The sequence below is a fragment of the Scyliorhinus torazame genome, chromosome 14 (genome assembly GCF_047496885.1).
Source record: "Scyliorhinus torazame isolate Kashiwa2021f chromosome 14, sScyTor2.1, whole genome shotgun sequence".
In the NCBI taxonomy this organism is placed as follows: Eukaryota; Metazoa; Chordata; class Chondrichthyes; order Carcharhiniformes; family Scyliorhinidae; genus Scyliorhinus; species Scyliorhinus torazame.
The window spans coordinates 155790553-155811359 of NC_092720.1; the positions used below are offsets into that span (position 1 = coordinate 155790553).

The 20807-nt window shown below is 50.7% G+C and overlaps 1 protein-coding gene across 1 annotated transcript in view; it reads right to left on the reverse strand.

The window, feature by feature from the left end:
* The window catches only part of LOC140390099 (antigen peptide transporter 1-like), a 79445-nt gene that overhangs the window by 24434 nt on the left and 34204 nt on the right, over nucleotides 1–20807 (reverse strand). Inside the window, exons 7-8 of the mRNA XM_072475005.1 lie at nucleotides 15481–15609; nucleotides 958–1146 (exon numbers count right to left, since the gene is read on the reverse strand). Of these exons, the coding sequence (XP_072331106.1) occupies nucleotides 958–1146; nucleotides 15481–15609 (318 nt within the window). The remainder of the gene's footprint in view (nucleotides 1–957; nucleotides 1147–15480; nucleotides 15610–20807) is intronic.

Sequence of the window (20807 nt, forward strand, 5' to 3'; positions counted from 1 at the left end):
TAGGAACTTTCAAGCGGTTATTGGATAGGCACATGGAGCACACCAGAATGACAGGGAGTGGGATAGCTTGATCTTGGTTTCGGACAATGCTCGGCACAACATTGAGGGCCGAAGGGCCTGTTCTGTGCTGTACTGCTCTATGTTCTATCTCTCTCACACACTCTGACCGGATACTCCGAGCCCACGCTGGTCGGGGTTCGCTGAAATAGGCCCCCTCGGCGATTTTCCGCGGATGACCGGCCGAACTCGTCCCGGTGGGAGCTCGGATCCGCGGCCGCGGTGACGGTCCTGGTGGGGGGCGGGGGAAATCTAACTCCGGGGGGAGGGGCGGCCAGGCCCGCGATCGGGGGCCACCGATCGGCGGGCCATCGTGATCTGGGGGGGACCTACCTTCCTCCACGCGGGCCCGCTGTGTGGCTCCGCCATGTCGACGGCGCCTGCACCGAAGTGGGCCACCGCGCACATGCGCAGACCCGATGGGCATGCACGGCCGCAAGGTCTGGACAGCAGGGCCCCGCTGGCAGCCAGAGCTGCGGGAAACACGCCGGGCCCTACTAGCCCCCTGGAAAATGGAGGAAAAAGTCCGGAGTGATTTTCACCCGTTTTCTGGCGGGCTTGGGGACTTAGTCCCCAAAAGGGAGACTCCCGGCCTCTCTCTTTCACCCTCTACCTCTCATTCTCTGTCTGCCTATCTCTCTCACTCTCTCTCTCTCTCAATCTCCTTCTCTCTCCCTATAGCTCTCACACTTTTTCTCCATCCTCCTCCCAACCTCTCTCTATCTATCTGTCCCTCTCTATCTTACTGTCAATCTATCTCTTTCTGTCTCTCTAACTTTCATTCTCTCTGTTTCCCTCTATCTGTCTCAGCAGTGACCCCCTGCTTGGTGCAGCCTCTCACATTTCCTTACCGATCTGTGACATTCCCAGAAAATGATGGACAGTGAAGAGCCTCCCTACCTTCAACACCTTGGTGTCTGGTCGCTTGGGGTAGGCGAATGTCACATTCCTGAACTCTACTTGACCTCTCAGTGTGGCTGGGACGAGGGTCCCCATGGTGGAAATTGCCGATTTACGATCCATGTACTCGAAAACCTTCTCCGAGGCCCCGACAGCCTTCTTCACATTGGGGTAGACGTTCATCAGGACCTGACAGCGGTCACAACAGAGAGAGGGAAACTTGTTAGGTCACCTCACGTTACTGCAGATACCTTCACTTCAGACAAAGAACAAGAACGAAGAAAAGTACAGCATGGGAACAGGCCCTTCGGCCCTCCAAGCCGGTGGCAACACCTCACAGCAACATCCCTTCAGTTAAAACAGGAAGTCAGGATCAAACGGTTGCGCAGTGGTTAGCATTTCTGCCTCAGGGCGCCAAGGACCCAGGTTCATCCCAGCCACAGGTCACTGTCCCTGTGGAGTTTGCACATTCTCCCTGTGTCTGCGTGGGTCTCACGCCCACAACCCAAAAAGGTGTGCAGGGTAGGTCAATTGGCCACATTAAATTGCCTGTTAATTGGAAATAAAGAATTGGGTACTCTAAATTTTTCAAGAAAAATAGAAAGTCAGGAGGCTCAGGCTAAAAAGTGGGATTCCCTCTTGGCCTCCTGAACATAGGCTTCCGTTTTCCTCTACCTTCCCCTGTCCTGCAAAACACACCGCCAAATATGAGCTACCCTCTGCCCCCCACACGGGAGCATAGGAGAAGGAGGGCCAGCGAGTTTCAAGCAAGAAATGCATATGTTAGCACTGCTGTCTCACAGCGCCAGGGACTGGGTTCAATTTCGGCCTTGGGAGACTGTCTGTGTGGAGTTTGCATGTTCACCCCCTGTCTGCGTGGGATTCCTCCGGGTGCTCCGGTTTCCTCCCATAGTCCAAACATGTGCAGGCTCGGTGAATTGGCCAGGCTTCATTGCCCCTTAGTGTCTAGTGATGTGCAGGTTTGGTGTGGTAATGATGATATGATAGGGCGCTGAGATGGGCTGAGATACAGCGCTCTTTCAGAGGGACGATGCAGACTCAATGGGCCAAATGGCCTCCTTCTGCACTGTAGGGATATTATGTTTCTATCTCAACTAAGGAAAGGGAGTAATAATGAGTGATCATGCTCAGGTATCCAGTCCATGTACACAGTGTGACCAGTCAGTGCGATGTCCATGTATACTGTGTGATCATTCAGTGTGATGTCCAGATACACAGTGTGCCCAATCAGAGTGATGTCCATGTACACAGTGTGGCCAGTCAGTGTGATGTCGATGTGCACACTGTGACCAGTCAGTGTGATGTGCATGTACACAGTGTGACCAGTCAGTGTGATGTCCGTGTGCACAGTGTGACCAGTCAGTGTGATGTGCATGTACACAGTGTGACCAGTCAGTGTGATGTCCATGTACACAGTGTGACCATTCAGTGTGATGTCCATGTGCACAGTGTGACCAGTCAGTGTGATGTCCATGTACACAGTGTGACCAGTCAGTGTGATGTCGATGTGCACACTGTGACCAGTCAGTGTGATGTCCAAGTACACAGTGTGACCAGTCAGTGTGATGTCCAAGTACACAGTGTGACCAGTCAGTGTGATGTCGATGTGCACAGTGTGACCAGTCAGTGTGATGTCGATGTGCACACTGTGACCAGTCAGTGTGATGTCCAAGTACACAGTGTGACCATTCAGTGTGATGTCCATGTGCACAGTGTGACCAGTCAGTGTGATGTCGATGTGCACACTGTGACCAGTCAGTGTGATGTCCAAGTACACAGTGTGACCATTCAGTGTGATGTCCAAGTGCACACTGTGACCAGTCAGTGTGATGTCGATGTGCACACTGTGACCAGTCAGTGTGATGTCCAAGTACACAGTGTGACCAGTCAGTGTGATGTCCATGTGCACAGTGTGACCAGTCAGTGTGATGTCCATGTGCACAGTGTGACCAGTCAGTGTGATGTCCATGTGCACAGTGTGACCAGTCAGTGTGATGTCGATGTGCACACTGTGACCAGTCAGTGTGATGTCCATGTGCACAGTGTGACCAGTCAGTGTGATGTCGAAGTGCACACTCTGACCAGTCAGTGTGATGTCCATGTGCACAGTGTGACCAGTCAGTGTGATGTCGATGTGCACAGTGTGACCAGTCAGTGTGATGTCGATGTGCACAGTGTGACCAGTCAGTGTGATGTCCAAGTACACAGTGTGACCAGTCAGTGTGATGTCCATGTGCACAGTGTGACCAGTCAGTGTGATGTCCATGTGCACAGTATGACCAGTCAGTGTGATGTCCATGTGCACAGTGTGACCAGTCAGTCTGATGTCCATGTGCACACTGTGACCAGTCAGTGTGATGTCCATGTGCACAGTGTGACCAGTCAGTCTGATGTCCAAGTACACAGTGTGACCAGTCAGTGTGATGTCCAAGTACACAGTGTGACCAGTCAGTGTGATGTCCATGTACACAGTGTGACCAGTCAGTGTGATGTCCAAGTACACAGTGTGACCAGTCAGTGTGATGTTCATGTGCACAGTGTGACCAGTCAGTGTGATGTCCATGTACACAGTGTGACCAGTCAGTGTGATGTCCATGTGCACAGTGTGACCAGTCAGTGTGATGTCCATGTGCACAGTGTGACCAGTCAGTGTGATGTCCATGTGCACAGTGTGACCAGTCAGTGTGAAATCCATGTACACAGTATGACCTGTCAGTGTGAAATCCATGTACACAGTGTGACCAGTCAGTGTGATGTCCATGTACACAGTGTGACCAGTCAATGTGAAATCCATGTACACAGTGTGACCAGTCAGTGTGATGTCCATGTGCACAGTGTGACCAGTCAGTGTGATGTCCATGTGCACACTGTGACCAGTCAGTGTGATGTCCATGTGCACAGTGTGACCAGTCAGTGTGATCTCCATGTGCATAGTGTGACCAGTCAGTGTGATGTCGATGTGCACAGTGTGACCAGTCAGTGTGATGTCGATGTGCACAGTGTGACCAGTCAGTGTGATGTCCAAGTACACAGTGTGACCAGTCAGTGTGATGTCCATGTGCACAGTGTGACCAGTCAGTGTGATGTCCATGTGCACAGTGTGACCAGTCAGTGTGATGTTGATGTGCACACTGTGACCAGTCAGTGTGATGTCCATGTGCACAGTGTGACCAGTCAGTGTGATGTCGAAGTGCACACTGTGACCAGTCAGTGTGATGTCCATGTGCACAGTGTGACCAGTCAGTGTGATGTCCATGTACACAGTGTGACCAGTCAGTGTGTTGTCCAAGTACACAGTGTGACCAGTCAGTGTGATGTCCATGTGCACAGTATGACCAGTCAGTGTGATGTCCATGTGCACAGTGTGACCAGTCAGTGTGATGTCCATGTGCACAGTATGACCAGTCAGTGTGATGTCCATGTGCACAGTATGACCAGTCAGTGTGATGTCCATGTGCACAGTGTGACCAGTCAGTGTGATGTCCATGTGCACAGTATGACCAGTCAGTGTGATGTCCATGTACACACTGTGACCAGTCAGTGTGATGTCCATGTGCACAGTGTGACCAGTCAGTGTGATGTCCATGTACACAGTGTGACCAGTCAGTGTGATGTCCATGTGCACAGTGTGACCAGTCAGTGTGATGTCCATGTGCACAGTATGACCAGTCAGTGTGATGTCCATGTGCACAGTATGACCAGTCAGTGTGATGTCCATGTGCACAGTGTGACCAGTCAGTGTGATGTCCATGTGCACAGTATGACCAGTCAGTGTGATGTCCAAGTACACAGTGTGACCATTCAGTGTGATGTCCAAGTACACAGTGTGACCAGTCAGTGTGATGTCCATGTGCACAGTGTGACCAGTCAGTGTGATGTCCATGTACACAGTGTGACCAGTCAGTGTGATGTCCATGTGCACAGTGTGACCAGTCAGTGTGATGTCCATGTGCACAGTGTGACCAGTCAGTGTGAAATCCATGTACACAGTATGACCTGTCAGTGTGAAATCCATGTACACAGTGTGACCAGTCAGTGTGATGTCCATGTGCACAGTGTGACCAGTCAGTGTGAAGTCCATGTACACAGTGTGACCAGTCAATGTGAAATCCATGTACACAGTGTCACCAGTCAGTGTGATGTCCAAGTACACAGTGTGACCAGTCAGTGTGATGTCGATGTGCACACTGTGACCAGTCAGTGTGATGTCCAAGTACACAGTGTGACCAGTCAGTGTGATGTCCATGTGCACAGTGTGACCAGTCAGTGTGATGTCCATGTGCACAGTGTGACCAGTCAGTGTGATGTCGAAGTGCACACTGTGACCAGTCAGTGTGATGTCCATGTGCACAGTGTGACCAGTCAGTGTGATGTCCAAGTACACAGTGTGACCAGTCAGTGTGATGTCGATGTGCACAGTGTGACCAGTCAGTGTGATGTCGATGTGCACACTGTGACCAGTCAGTGTGATGTCCTTGTGCACAGTGTGACCAGTCAGTGTGATGTCCATGTACAGTGTGACCAGTCAGTGTGATGTCGATGTGCACACTGTGACCAGTCAGTGTGATGTCCAAGTACACAGTGTGACCAGTCAGTGTGATGTCCATGTGCACAGTGTGACCAGTCAGTGTGATGTCGATGTGCACACTGTGACCAGTCAGTGTGATGTCAAAGTACACAGTGTGACCAGTCAGTGTGATGTCGAAGTGCACACTGTGACCAGTCAGTGTGATGTCCATGTGCACAGTGTGACCAGTCAGTGTGATGTCGATGTGCACAGTGTGACCAGTCAGTGTGATGTCGAAGTGCACACTGTGACCAGTCAGTGTGATGTCCATGTGCACACTGTGACCAGTCAGTGTGATGTCCATGTGCACAGTGTGACCAGTCAGTGTGTTGTCCAAGTACACAGTGTGACCAGTCAGTGTGATGTCCATGTGCAAAGTGTGACCAGTCAGTCTGATGTCCAAGTACACAGTGTGACCATTCAGTGTGATGTCCAAGTACACAGTGTGACCAGTCAGTGTGATGTCCATGTGCACAGTGTGACCAGTCAGTGTGATGTCCATGTACACAGTGTGACCAGTCAGTGTGATGTCCATGTGCACAGTGTGACCAGTCAGTGTGATGTCCATGTGCACAGTGTGACCAGGCAGTGTGAAATCCATGTACACAGTATGACCTGTCAGTGTGAAATCCATGTACACAGTGTGACCAGTCAGTGTGATGTCCATGTACACAGTGTGACCAGTCAATGTGAAATCCATGTACACAGTGTGACCAGTCAGTGTGATGTCCATGTGCACAGTGTGACCAGTCAGTGTGATGTCCATGTGCACACTGTGACCAGTCAGTGTGATGTCCATGTGCACAGTGTGACCAGTCAGTGTGATCTCCATGTGCATAGTGTGACCAGTCAGTGTGATGTCCATGTGCACAGTGTGACCAGTCAGTGTGATGTCCATGTACACAGTGTGACCAGTCAGTGTGATGTCGATGTGCACACTGTGACCAGTCAGTGTGATGTCCAAGTACACAGTGTGACCAGTCAGTGTGATGTCCATGTGCACAGTGTGACCAGTCAGTGTGATGTCCATGTGCACAGTGTGACCAGTCAGTGTGATGTCGATGTGCACACTGTGACCAGACAGTCTGATGTTCATGTGCACAGTGTGACCAGTCAGTGTGATGTCGAAGTGCACACTGTGACCAGTCAGTGTGATGTCCATGTGCACAGTGTGACCAGTCAGTGTGATGTCGATGTGCACAGTGTGACCAGTCAGTGTGATGTCGATGTGCACAGTGTGACCAGTCAGTGTGATGTCCAAGTACACAGTGTGACCAGTCAGTGTGATGTCCATGTGCACAGTGTGACCAGTCAGTGTGATGTCCATGTGCACAGTGTGACCAGTCAGTGTGATGTCGATGTGCACACTGTGACCAGTTAGTGTGATGTCCATGTGCACAGTGTGACCAGTCAGTGTGATGTCGAAGTGCACACTGTGACCAGTCAGTGTGATGTCCATGTGCACACTGTGACCAGTCAGTGTGATGTCCATGTGCACAGTGTGACCAGTCAGTGTGTTGTCCAAGTACACAGTGTGACCAGTCAGTGTGATGTCCATGTGCACAGTATGACCAGTCAGTGTGATGTCCATGTGCACAGTGTGACCAGTCAGTGTGATGTCCATGTGCACAGTGTGACCAGTCAGTCTGATGTCCAAGTACACAGTGTGACCATTCAGTGTGATGACCAAGTACACAGTGTGACCAGTCAGTGTGATGTCCATGTGCACAGTGTGACCAGTCAGTGTGATGTCCATGTACACAGTGTGACCAGTCAGTGTGATGTCCATGTGCACAGTGTGACCAGTCAGTGTGATGTCCATGTGCACAGTGTGACCAGTCAGTGTGAAATCCATGTACACAGTATGACCTGTCAGTGTGAAATCCATGTACACAGTGTGACCAGTCAGTGTGATGTCCATGTACACAGTGTGACCAGTCAATGTGAAATCCATGTACACAGTGTGACCAGTCAGTGTGATGTCCATGTGCACAGTGTGACCAGTCAGTGTGATGTCCATGTGCACACTGTGACCAGTCAGTGTGATGTCCATGTGCACAGTGTGACCAGTCAGTGTGATCTCCATGTGCATAGTGTGACCAGTCAGTGTGTTGTCCAAGTACACAGTGTGACCAGTCAGTGTGATGACCATGTGCACAATATGACCAGTCAGTGTGATGTCCATGTGCACAGTGTGACCAGTCAGTGTGATGTCCATGTGCACAGTATGACCAGTCAGTGTGATGTCCATGTGCACAGTATGACCAGTCAGTGTGATGTCCATGTGCACAGTGTGACCAGTCAGTGTGATGTCCATGTGCACAGTATGACCAGTCAGTGTGATGTCCATGTGCACACTGTGACCAGTCAGTGTGATGTCCATGTGCACAGTATGACCAGTCAGTGTGATGTCCAAGTACACAGTGTGACCATTCAGTGTGATGTCCAAGTACACAGTGTGACCAGTCAGTGTGATGTCCATGTGCACAGTGTGACCAGTCAGTGTGATGTCCATGTACACAGTGTGACCAGTCAGTGTGATGTCCATGTGCACAGTGTGACCAGTCAGTGTGATGTCCATGTGCACAGTGTGACCAGTCAGTGTGAAATCCATGTACACAGTATGACCTGTCAGTGTGAAATCCATGTACACAGTGTGACCAGTCAGTGTGATGTCCATGTGCACAGTGTGACCAGTCAGTGTGAAGTCCATGTACACAGTGTGACCAGTCAATGTGAAATCCATGTACACAGTGTGACCAGTCAGTGTGATGTCCATGTGCACAGTGTGACCAGTCAGTGTGATGTCCATGTGCACACTGTGACCAGTCAGTGTGATGTCCATGTGCACAGTGTGACCAGTCAGTGTGATCTCCATGTGCATAGTGTGACCAGTCAGTATGATGGCCATGTGCACAGTGTGACCAGTCAGTGTGATCTCCATGTGCACAGTGTGACCAGTCAGTATGATGTCCATGTGCACAGTGTAACCAGTCAGTGTGATGTCCATGTGCACAATGTGACAAGTCAGTGTGATGTCCATGTGCACAGTGTGACCAGTCAGTGTGATGTCCATGTGCACAGTGTGACCATTCAGTGTGATCTCCATGTGCACAGTGTGACCAGTCAGTATGATGTCCATGTGCACAGTGAAACCAGTCAGTGTGATGACCATGTGCACAGTGTGACCAGTCAGTGTGATGTCCAAGTGCACAGTGTGACCAGTCAGTGTGATGTCCATGTGCACAGTGTGACTAGTCAGTGTGATGTCCTTGTCCACAGTGTGACCAGTCAGTGTAATGCCCATGTGCACAGTGTGACCAGTCAGTGTGATGTCCATGTGCACAGTGTGGTGAGTCAGTGTAATGATGACCATGTAACTGTGTGCCCAGTCAGTGTGATGTCCATGTACACACTGTAACCAGTCAGTGTGATGTCGATGTGCACACTGTGCCCAGTCAGTGTGATGTCCTTGTGCACAGTGTGACCAGTCAGTGTGATGACCATGTACTCAGTGTGACCATTCAGTGTGATGTCCATGTGCACACTGTAACCAGTCAGTGTGATGTCCATGTACACAGTGTGACCAGTCAGTGTGATGTCCATGTACACAGTGTGACCAGTCAATGTGATGTGACCAGTCAGTGTGATGTCCATGTACACTGTGTGACCAGTCAGTGTGATGTCCATGTACACAGTGTGACCAGTCAGTGTGATGTCCATGTACACAGTGTGAACAGTCAATGTGATGTCCATGTGCACACTGTGACCAGTCAGTGTGATGTCGAAGTGCACACTGTGACCAGTCAGTGTGATGACCATGTACACAGTGTGACGAGTCAGTGTGATGTCCATGTGCACAGTGTGACCAGTCAGTGTTATGTCCATGTGCACACTGTGACCAGTCAGTGTGATGTCCATGTACACAGTGTGACCAGTCAGTGTGATGTCCATGTGCACACTGTGACCAGTCAGTGTGATGTCCATGTACACAGTGTGACCAGTCAGTGTGATGACGATGTAACTGTGTGCCCAGTCATGGGTGATGTCCATGTGCACAGTGTGACCAGTCAGTGTGATCTCAATGTACACAGTGTGACCAGTCAGTGTTATGTCCATGTGCACAGTGTAACCAGTCAGTGTGATGTCCATGTGCACAGTGTGACTAGTCAGTGTGATGTCCATGTGCACAGTGTGACCAGTCAGTGTGATGTCCATGTGCACAGTGTAACCAGTCAGTGTGATGTCCATGTGCACAGTGTGACCAGTCAGTGTGATGTCCATGTACACAGTGTGACCAGTCAGTGTGATGTCCATGTACACAGTGTGACCAGTCAGTGTGATCTCAATGTACACAGTGTGACCAGTCAGTGTGATGTCCATGTGCACAGTATGACCAGTCAGTGTTATGTCCATGTGCACAGTGTGATCAGTCAGTGTGATGTCCATGTACACAGTGTGACCAGTCAGTGTGATGTCTATGTGCACAGTGTGACCAGTCAGTGTGATGTAAATGTACACAGTGTGACCAGTCAGTGTGATGTCCGTGTGCACAGTGTGACCAGTCAGTGTGATCTCAATGTGCACAGTGTGACCAGTCAGTGTTATGTCCATGTACACAGTGTGACCAGTCAGTGTGATCTCAATGTGCACAGTGTGACCAGTCAGTGTTATGTCCATGTACACAGTGTGACCAGTCAGTGTGATGTCCGTGTGCACAGCGCGACCAGTCAGTGTGATGTCCAAGTACACAGTGTGACCAGTCAGTGTGATGTCCATGTTCACAGTGTGACCAGTCAGTGTTATGTCCATGTTCACAGTGTGACCAGTCAGTGTTATGTCCATGTACACAGTGTGACTAGTCAGTGTTATGTCCATGTACACAGTGTGACCAGTCAGTGTGATGTCCGTGTGCACAGTGCGACCAGTCAGTGTGATGTCCAAGTACACAGTGTGACCAGTCAGCGTGATGTCCATGAGCACAGTGTGGCCAGTCAGTGTGATGGCCATGTACACACTCTGACCAGTCAGTGTGATGTCTATGTGCACAGTGTGACCAGTTAGTGTGATGTCCATTTGCACAGTGTGACCAGTCAGTGTGATGTCCTTGTGCACAGTGTGACCATTCAGTGTGATGTCCAAGTACACAGTGTGACCAGTCAGTGTGATGTCCAAGTACACAGTGGGACCAGTCTGTGTGATGTCCATGGGCACAGTGTGACCAGTCAGTGTGATGTCCATTTGCACAGTGTGCCCAGTCAGTGTGATGTCCAAGTGCACACTGTGACCAGTCAGTGTGATGTCCATGTGCACACTGTGACCAGTCAGTGTGATGTCCATGTGCACACTGTGACCAGTCAGTGTGATGTCCATGTGCACACTGTGACCAGTCAGTGTGATGTCCATGTGCACAGTGTGACCAGTCAGTGTGATGTCGATGTGCACACTGTGATCAGTCAGTGTGATGTCCATGTGCACAGTGTGACCAGTTAGTGTGATCTCCATGTGCATAGTGTGACCAGTCAGTATGATGGCCATGTGCACAGTGTGACCAGTCAGTGTGATCTCCATGTGCACAGTGTGACCAGTCAGTATGATGTCCATGTACACTGTGTGACCAGTCAGTGTGATGTCCATGTACACAGTATGACCAGTCAGTGTGATGACCATGTACACAGTGTGACCATTCAGTGTGATGTCCATGTGCACACTGTGACCAGTCAGTGTGATGTCCATGTACACAGTGTGACCAGTCAGTGTGATGTCCTTGTGCACAGTGTGACCAGTCAGTGTGATGTCCATGTACACAGTGTGACCAGTCAGTGTGATGTCCATGTACACAGTGTGACCAGTCAAAGTGATGTCCATGTACACAGTGTGACCAGTCAGTGTGATGTCCATGTACACAGTGTGACCAGTCAGTGTGATGTCCATGTACACAGTGTGACCAGTCAGTGTGATGTCCATGTACACAGTGTGAACAGTCAGTGTTATGTCCATGTACACAGTGTGACCAGTCAGTGTGATGTCCATGTGCACAGTGTGACCATTCAGTGTGATCTCCATGTGCACAGTGTGACCAGTCAGTATGATGTCCATGTGCACAGTGAAACCAGTCAGTGTGATGACCATGTGCACAGTGTGGCCAGTCAGTGTGATGTCCATGTGCACAGTGTGACCAGTCAGTGTGATGTCCATGTGCACAGTGTGCCCAGTCAGTGTGATGTCCATGTGCACAGTGTGGCCAGTCAGTGTGATGTCCATGTGCACAGTGTGACCAGTCAGTGTGATGTCCATGTACACAGTGTGACCAGTCAGTGTGATGTCCTTGTCCACAGTGTGACCAGTCAGTGTGATGACCATGTGCACAGTGTGGCCAGTCAGTGTGATGTCCATGTGCACAGTGTGACCAGTCAGTGTGATGTCCATGTGCACACTGTGACCAGTCAGTGTGATGTCGATGTGCACACTGTGACCAGTCAGTGTGATGTCCATGTACACACTGTGCCCAGTCAGTGTGATGTCCATGTGCACAGTGTGACCAGTCAGTGTGATGTCCTTGTGCACGGTGTGACCAGTCAGTGTGATGTCCATGTACACTGTGTGACCAGTCAGTGTGATGTCCATGTACACAGTATGACCAGTCAGTGTGATGACCATGTACACAGTGTGACCATTCAGTGTGATGTCCATGTGCACACTGTGACCAGTCAGTGTGATGTCCATGTACACAGTGTGACCAGTCAGTGTGATGTCCTTGTGCACAGTGTGACCAGTCAGTGTGATGTCCATGTACACAGTGTGACCAGTCAGTGTGATGTCCATGTACACAGTGTGACCAGTCAATGTGATGTGACCAGTCAGTGTGATGTCCATGTACACTGTGTGACCAGTCAGTGTGATGTCCATGTACACAGTGTGACCAGTCAGTGTGATGTCCATGTACACAGTGTGACCAGTCAGTGTGATGACCATGTGCACAGTGTGGCCAGTCAGTGTGATGTCCATGTGCACAGTGTGACCAGTCAGTGTGATGTCGATGTGCACACTGTGACCAGTCAGTGTGATGTCCATGTACACACTGTGCCCAGTCAGTGTGATGTCCATGTGCACAGTGTGACCAGTCAGTGTGATGTCCTTGTGCACGGTGTGACCAGCCAGTGTGATGTCCATGTACACTGTGTGACCAGTCAGTGTGATGTCCATGTACACAGTATGACCAGTCAGTGTGATGACCATGTACACAGTGTGACCATTCAGTGTGATGTCCATGTGCACACTGTGACCAGTCAGTGTGATGTCCATGTACACAGTGTGACCAGTCAGTGTGATGTCCTTGTGCACAGTGTGACCAGTCAGTGTGATGTCCATGTACACAGTGTGACCAGTCAGTGTGATGTCCTTGTGCACAGTGTGACCAGTCAATGTGATGTGACCAGTCAGTGTGATGTCCATGTACACTGTGTGACCAGTCAGTGTGATGTCCATGTACACAGTGTGACCAGTCAGTGTGATGTCCTTGTGCACAGTGTGACCAGTCAGTGTGATGTCCATGTACACAGTGTGACCAGTCAATGTGATGTGACCAGTCAGTGTGATGTCCATGTACACTGTGTGACCAGTCAGTGTGATGACCATGTGCACAGTGTGACCAGTCAGTGTGATGTCCATGTACACAGTGTGACCAGTCAGTGTGATGTCCTTGTGCACAGTGTGACCAGTCAGTGTGATGTCCATGTACACAGTGTGACCAGTCAATGTGATGTGACCAGTCAGTGTGATGTCCATGTACACTGTGTGACCAGTCAGTGTGATGTCCATGTACACAGTGTGACCAGTCAGTGTGATGTCCTTGTGCACAGTGTGACCAGTCAGTGTGATGTCCATGTACACAGTGTGACCAGTCAATGTGATGTGACCAGTCAGTGTGATGTCCATGTACACTGTGTGACCAGTCAGTGTGATGACCATGTGCACAGTGTGACCAGTCAGTGTGATGTCCGTGTGCACAGTGTGACCAGTCAGTGTGATGTCCATGTACACAGTGTGACCAGTCAGTGTGATGTCCATGTGCACACTGTGACCAGTCAGTGTGATGTCCATGTACACAGTGTGACCAGTCAGTGTGATGTCCATGTACACAGTGTGACCAGTCAGTGTGATGTCCGTGTGCACAGTGTGACCAGTCAGTGTGATGTCCATGTGCACAGTGTGACCAGTCAGTGTGATGTCCATGTACACAGTGTGACCAGTCAGTGTGATGTCCATGTGCACACTGTGACCAGTCAGTGTGATGTCCATGTACACAGTGTGACCAGTCAGTGTGATCTCAATGTACACAGTGTGACCAGTCAGTGTTATGTCCATGTACACAGTGTGACCAGTCAGTGTGATGTCCATGTGCACAGTGTGACCAGTCAGTGTTATGTCCATGTACACAGTGTGACCAGTCAGTGTGATGTCCTTGTACACAGTGTGACCAGTCAGTGTGATGTCCATGTGCACACTGTGACCAGTCAGTGTGATGTCCATGTACACAGTGTGACCAGTCAGTGTGATCTCAATGTACACAGTGTGACCAGTCAGTGTTATGTCCATGTACACAGTGTGACCAGTCAGTGTGATGTCCATGTGCACACTGTGACCAGTCAGTGTGATGTCCATGTACACAGTGTGACCAGTCAGTGTGATCTCAATGTACACAGTGTGACCAGTCAGTGTTATGTCCATGTACACAGTGTGACCAGTCAGTGTGATGTCCATGTGCACAGTGTGACCAGTCAGTGTTATGTCCATGTACACAGTGTGACCAGTCAGTGTGTTGTCCATGTACACAGTGTGACCAGTCAGTGTGATGTCCAGGTACACAGTGTGACCAGTCAGTGTTATGTCCATGTACACAGTATGTCCAGTCAGTGTGATGTCCATGTGCACAGTGCGACCAGTCAGTGTGATGTCCATGTTCACAGTGTGACCAGTCAGTGTGATGTCCATGTACACAGTGTGACCAGTCAGTGTGATGTCCATGTGCACAGTGTGACCAGTCAGTGTTATGTCCATGTACACAGTGTGACCAGTCAGTGTGATGTCCGTGTGCACAGTGCGACCAGTCAGTGTGATGTCCAAGTACACAGTGTGACCAGTCAGCGTGATGTCCATGAGCACAGTGTGGCCAGTCAGTGTGATGTCCATGTACACACTCTGACCAGTCAGTGTGATGTCTATGTGCACAGTGTGACCAGTTAGTGTGATGTCCATTTGCACAGTGTGACCAGTCAGTGTGATGTCCTTGTGCACAGTGTGACCATTCAGTGTGATGTCCAAGTACACAGTGTGACCAGTCAGTGTGATGTCCAAGTACACAGTGTGACCAGTCTGTGTGATGTCCATGTGCACAGTGTGACCAGTTAGTGTGATGTCCATTTGCACAGTGTGACCAGTCAGTGTGATGTCCTTGTGCACAGTGTGACCATTCAGTGTGATGTCCAAGTACACAGTGTGACCAGTCAGTGTGATGTCCATGTGCACAGTGTGCCCAGTCAGTGTGATGTCCAAGTGCACACTGTGACCAGTCAGTGTGATGTCCATGTGCACACTGTGACCAGTCAGTGTGATGTCCATGTGCACACTGTGACCAGTCAGTGTGATGTCCATGTGCACAGTGTGACCAGTCAGTGTGATGTCCATGTGCACAGTGTGACCAGTCAGTGTGATGTCGATGTGCACACTGTGACCAGTCAGTGTGATGTCCATGTGCACAGTGTGACCAGTCAGTGCGATGTCGAAGTGCACACTGTGACCAGTCAGTGTGATGTCCATGTGCACACTGTGACCAGTCAATGTGCTGCAGACGTTCAGCGTCTGGGTATCAGGTTTCTTGATGTCAGCTGTCGATACGATGAGTATTCTCTCCTGAACAAGGCTGCATCACTCACCTCGATGGCCGTGGTAAACTGCAGCGTGTAAAATATGATGGAGACGAGATTCCCACTGGTGACGTTTCCTGCTTCCACCAGACATCCACCACAGTAAAGCAGAGTGAGCTTCAAAACCAAGTCTGACAGCTGAGACAGAGAAGAGGCAACACAGAGACAGAGTGAGGACAAGGTCCCGCTTTCCCCAGTCTCTCACTGCCCTGCACCCATTACTGCAGGGTCCCTGAGAGAAACTATACTCAAACTGACCGCACTGACACTCCTCAATCCCACCCTCAATCCTGAATCACACCCTCACTCCCCAGTCACACTGACACTCCTCAATTGCACCCTCACCTGCCAATCACACCCTCATTCTCCGATCACACCCTCATTCTGTAATCACACTGACACTCCTCAATCGAACCCTCACTCCCCAATCACACACTCATTCCCCAATCACACCCTCACTCCCCAATCACACCCTCACTCCCCAATCACACCCTCGTTCCCCAATCACACCCTCACGCACCAATCACACCCTCATTCCACAATCACACCCTCATTTCCCAATCACACCCTCTCTCACCAATCACATCCTCATTCCCCCAAAACACCCTCATTCCTCAATCACACCCTCACTCTCCAATCACACTCTTATTCCCCAATCACACCATCAGTCCCCAATCACATCCTCATTCCCCAAACACACCCCAATCACACCCACACACCCCAATCACACGCTCACTCCCCAATAACACCCTCACACCCCAATCACACCCTCATTCCCCAAACACACTCTGACACCCCAATCACACCCTCATTACCCAATCACAACCTCAAACCCCAATCACACCCTCACTCACCAATCACAAACTCACGCCTCAATCACACCCTCACTCCCCAATCACACTCTCACTCCCAAATCACACCCTCATTCTCCAATCACACCCTCACACCCCAATCACACCCTCACTCCTCAATCACACCTTCACTCCTCAATCACACCCTCACTCCTCAATCACACTCTCTCTCCTCAATCACACCCTCACTCCTCAATCACACCCTCACTCCTCAATAACACCCTCACTCCTCAATCACACTCTCACTCCTCAATCACACCCTCACTCCTCGATCACACCCTCACTCCGCAAACACACCCTCACTCCCCAATCACACCCTCAATCCCCAGTCAAACCCTCACTCCCCAGTCACACCCTCACTCCTCAATCACACCCTCACTCCTCAATCACACCCTCACTCCTCAATAACAACCTCACTCCTCAATCACACACTCACTCCCCAATCACACCCTCACTCCTCAATCACACCCTCACTCCCCAATCACACCCTCACTCCCCAATCACACCCTCACTCCTCCATCACACCCTCACTCCTCAATAACACCCTCACTCCTCAATCACACCCTCACTCCGCAATCACACACTCACTCCTCAATCACAATCTCACTCCTCAATCACACACTCACTCCTCAATCACAGCGTCATTCCTCAATACCACCCTCACTCCTCAATCACACCCTCACTCCGCAATCGCACCCGCACTCCCCAATAACACCCACACTCAATCGCACAACACTCCTCAATCACACCCTCACTCCTCAATAACACCCTCACTCCTCAATCACACTCTCACTCCTCAATCACACCCTCAATCCTCAATCACACCCTCACTCCTCAATTACAATCCCACTCCTCAATCACAGCCTCACTCCTCAATCACACCCTCACTCCTCAGTAACACAATCACTCCTCAATCACAATCTCACTCCTCAATCACACTCTCACTCCTCAATAACATCCTCACTCCTCAATCACACTCTCACTCCTCAATCACACCCTCACTCCTCAATCACACTCTCACTCCTCAATCACAATCTCACTCCTCAATAACACCCTCACTCCTCAATCACATCCTCACTCCGCAATCACACCCTCACTCCTCAATCACAATCTCACTCCTCAATCACACTCCTCAATCACAGCGTCATCCCTCAATAACACCCTCACTCCGCAATCACACCCTCACTCCTCAATCACACTCTGACTCCTCAATCACACTCTCACTCCTCAATCACGCTCTCACTCCTCAATCACACACTCACTCCTCAATCACACCCTCACTCCTCAACCACACCCTCACTTTTCAATCACACCCTCACTCCGCAATCACACTCCCACTCCTCATCACACTCTCACTCCTCAATCACACTCTCACTCCTCAATCACACCCTCACTCCTCAACCACACCCTCACTCCTCAATCACACTCTCACTCCACAATCACACCCTCACTCCTCAATCACACCCTCACTCCCCAAACACACCCTCACTCCCCAGTCACACCCTCACTCCTCAATCACACCCTCACTCCCCAATCACACCCTCACTCCCCAATCACAACCTCACTCCCCAATCACACCCTCACTCCCCAATCACACCCTCACTCCCCAATCACACCCTCATTCCCCAATCACACCCTCACTCCCCAATCACACCCTCACTCCCTAATCACACACTCACTCTCCAATCACACGCACATTCCCCAATCACACCCTCACTCCTCAATCAAACCCTCACTCCTCAATCACACCCTCACACCCCAAACACGCCCTCACTCCCCAACCACACCGTCACTCCTCAATCACACCTTCACTCCTCAATAACACCCTCACTCCGCAATAACACCCTCACTCCTCAATCAGACCCTCACTCCTCAATCACACCCTCACTCCTCAATCACACCATCACTCCTCAATCACACCCTCACTCCCCAATCACACCCTCACTCCCCAATCACACCCTCACTCTTCAATCACACCCTCACTCCTCAATCACACCATCACTCCTCAATCACACCCTCACTCCGCAATCACACCCTCACTGCCCAATCACACCCTCACTCCTCAATCCCACCGTCACTCCTCAATCACACCCTCACTTCTCAATCACACCCTCACTCCGCAATCACACCTTCACTCCTCAATCACACCCTCACTCCTCAATCACTCTCACTCCTCAATAACACCCTCACTCCTCAATCACACCCTCACTCCGCAATCACACCCTCACTCCTCAATCACACCCTCACTCCGCAATCACACCCTCACGCCTCAATCACACCCTCACTCCTCAACCACACCCTCACTCCTCAATCACACTCTCACTCCTCAATCACACCCTCACTCCTCAACCACACCCTCACTCCTCAATCACACTCTCACTCCACAATCACACCCTCACTCCTCAATCACACCCTCACTCCCCAAACACACCCTCACTCCCCAGTCACACCCTCACTCCTCAATCACACCCTCACTCCCCAATCACACCCTCACTCCCCAATCGCAACCTCACTCCCCAATCACACCCTCACTCCCCAATCACACCCTCATTCCCCAGTCACACCCTCACTTCCCAATCACACCCTCACTCCCCAATCACACCCTCATTCCCCAATCACACCCTCACTCCCCAATCACACCCTCACTCCCCAATCACACCCTCACTCTCCAATCACACCCACATTACCCAATCACACCCTCACTCCTCAATCACACCCTCACTCCTCAATCACACCCTCACACCCCAAACACGCCCTCACTCCCCAACCACACCGTCACTCCTCAATCACACCCTCACTCCTCAATAACACCCTCACTCCGCAATAACACCCTCACTCCTCAATCACACCCTCATTCCTCAATCACACCCTCACTCCTCAATCACACCATCACTCCTCAATCACACCCTCACTCCTCAATCACACCCTCACTCCACAATCACACCCTCACTCCCCAATCACACCCTCACTCTTCAATCACACCCTCACTCTTCAATCACACCCTCACTCCTCAATCACACCATCACTCCTCAATCACACCCTCACTCCGCAATCACACCCTCACTCCCCAATCACACCCTCACTCCTCAATCCCACCCTCACTCCTCAATCACACCCTCACTCCTCAATCACACCCTCACTCCGCAATGACACCCTCACTCCTCAATCACACCCTCACTCCTCAATCACACCCTCACTCCTCAATCACACTCTCACTGCTCAATCACACACTCACTCCTCAATCACACCCTCACTCCGCAATCACACCCTCACCCCTCAATCACTCTCACTCCTCAATAACACCCTCACTCCTCAATCACACCCTCACTCCGCAATCACGCCCTCACTCCTCAATCACACACTCACTCCACAATCACATCCTCACTCCCCAATCACACCCTCACTCCTCAATCACACCCTCACTCCGCAATCACACCCTCACTCCGCAATCACACCCTCACTCCTCAATAACACCATCACTCCGCAATCACATCCTCACTCCTCAATCACAATCTCACTCCTCAATCACACCCTAACTCCTCAATAACACCCTCACTCCTCAATCACACCCTCACTCCCCAATCACACCCTCACTCCTCATTAACACCCTCACTCCTCAATCACACTCTCACTCCTCAATCACACCCTCACTCCTCAATCACACCCTCACTCCGCAATCGCACCCTCGCTCCCCAATAACACCCACACTCAATCGCACCACACTCCTCAATCACACCCTCACTCCTCAATAACACCCTCACTCCTGAATCACACTCTCACTCCTCAATCACACCCTCACTCCTCAATCACACCCTCATTCCTCAATAACACCCTCACTCCTCAATCACACCCTCACTTCCCAATCACACCCTCACTGCCCAATCACACCCTCATTCTCAAATCATACCCTCACTCCTCAATCACACCCACACTCGTCAATCACACCCTCACTCCTCAAGCACACACTCACTCCTCAATCACACTCTCACTCCTCAGCCACACCCTCACTTCTCAATCACACCCACACTCCTCATTCACACCCTCACTCCTCAATCCTACAAACTCCCCAATCACACCCTCACTCCCCAATCACACTCTCACTCCTCAATCACACCCTCACTCCTCAATCACACTCTCACTCCTCCACCACACCCTCACTCCTCAATCACACCCACACTCCTCATTCACACCCTCACTCCTCAATCACACCCTCACTCCTCAATCACACCCTCACTCCTCAATCGCGCTCTCACTCCTCAATCACACCCTCACTCCTCAATCACACTCTCACTTCTCATTCACACCCTCACTCCTCAATCATACAAACTCCCCAATCACACCCTCACTCCCCAATCACACCCTCACTCCTCAATCACACCCACACACCTCAATCACACCCTCACTCCTCAATCACACTCTCACTCCTCAACCACACCCTCACTCCTCAATCACATGCTCATTCCTCAATCACACTCTCACTCCTAA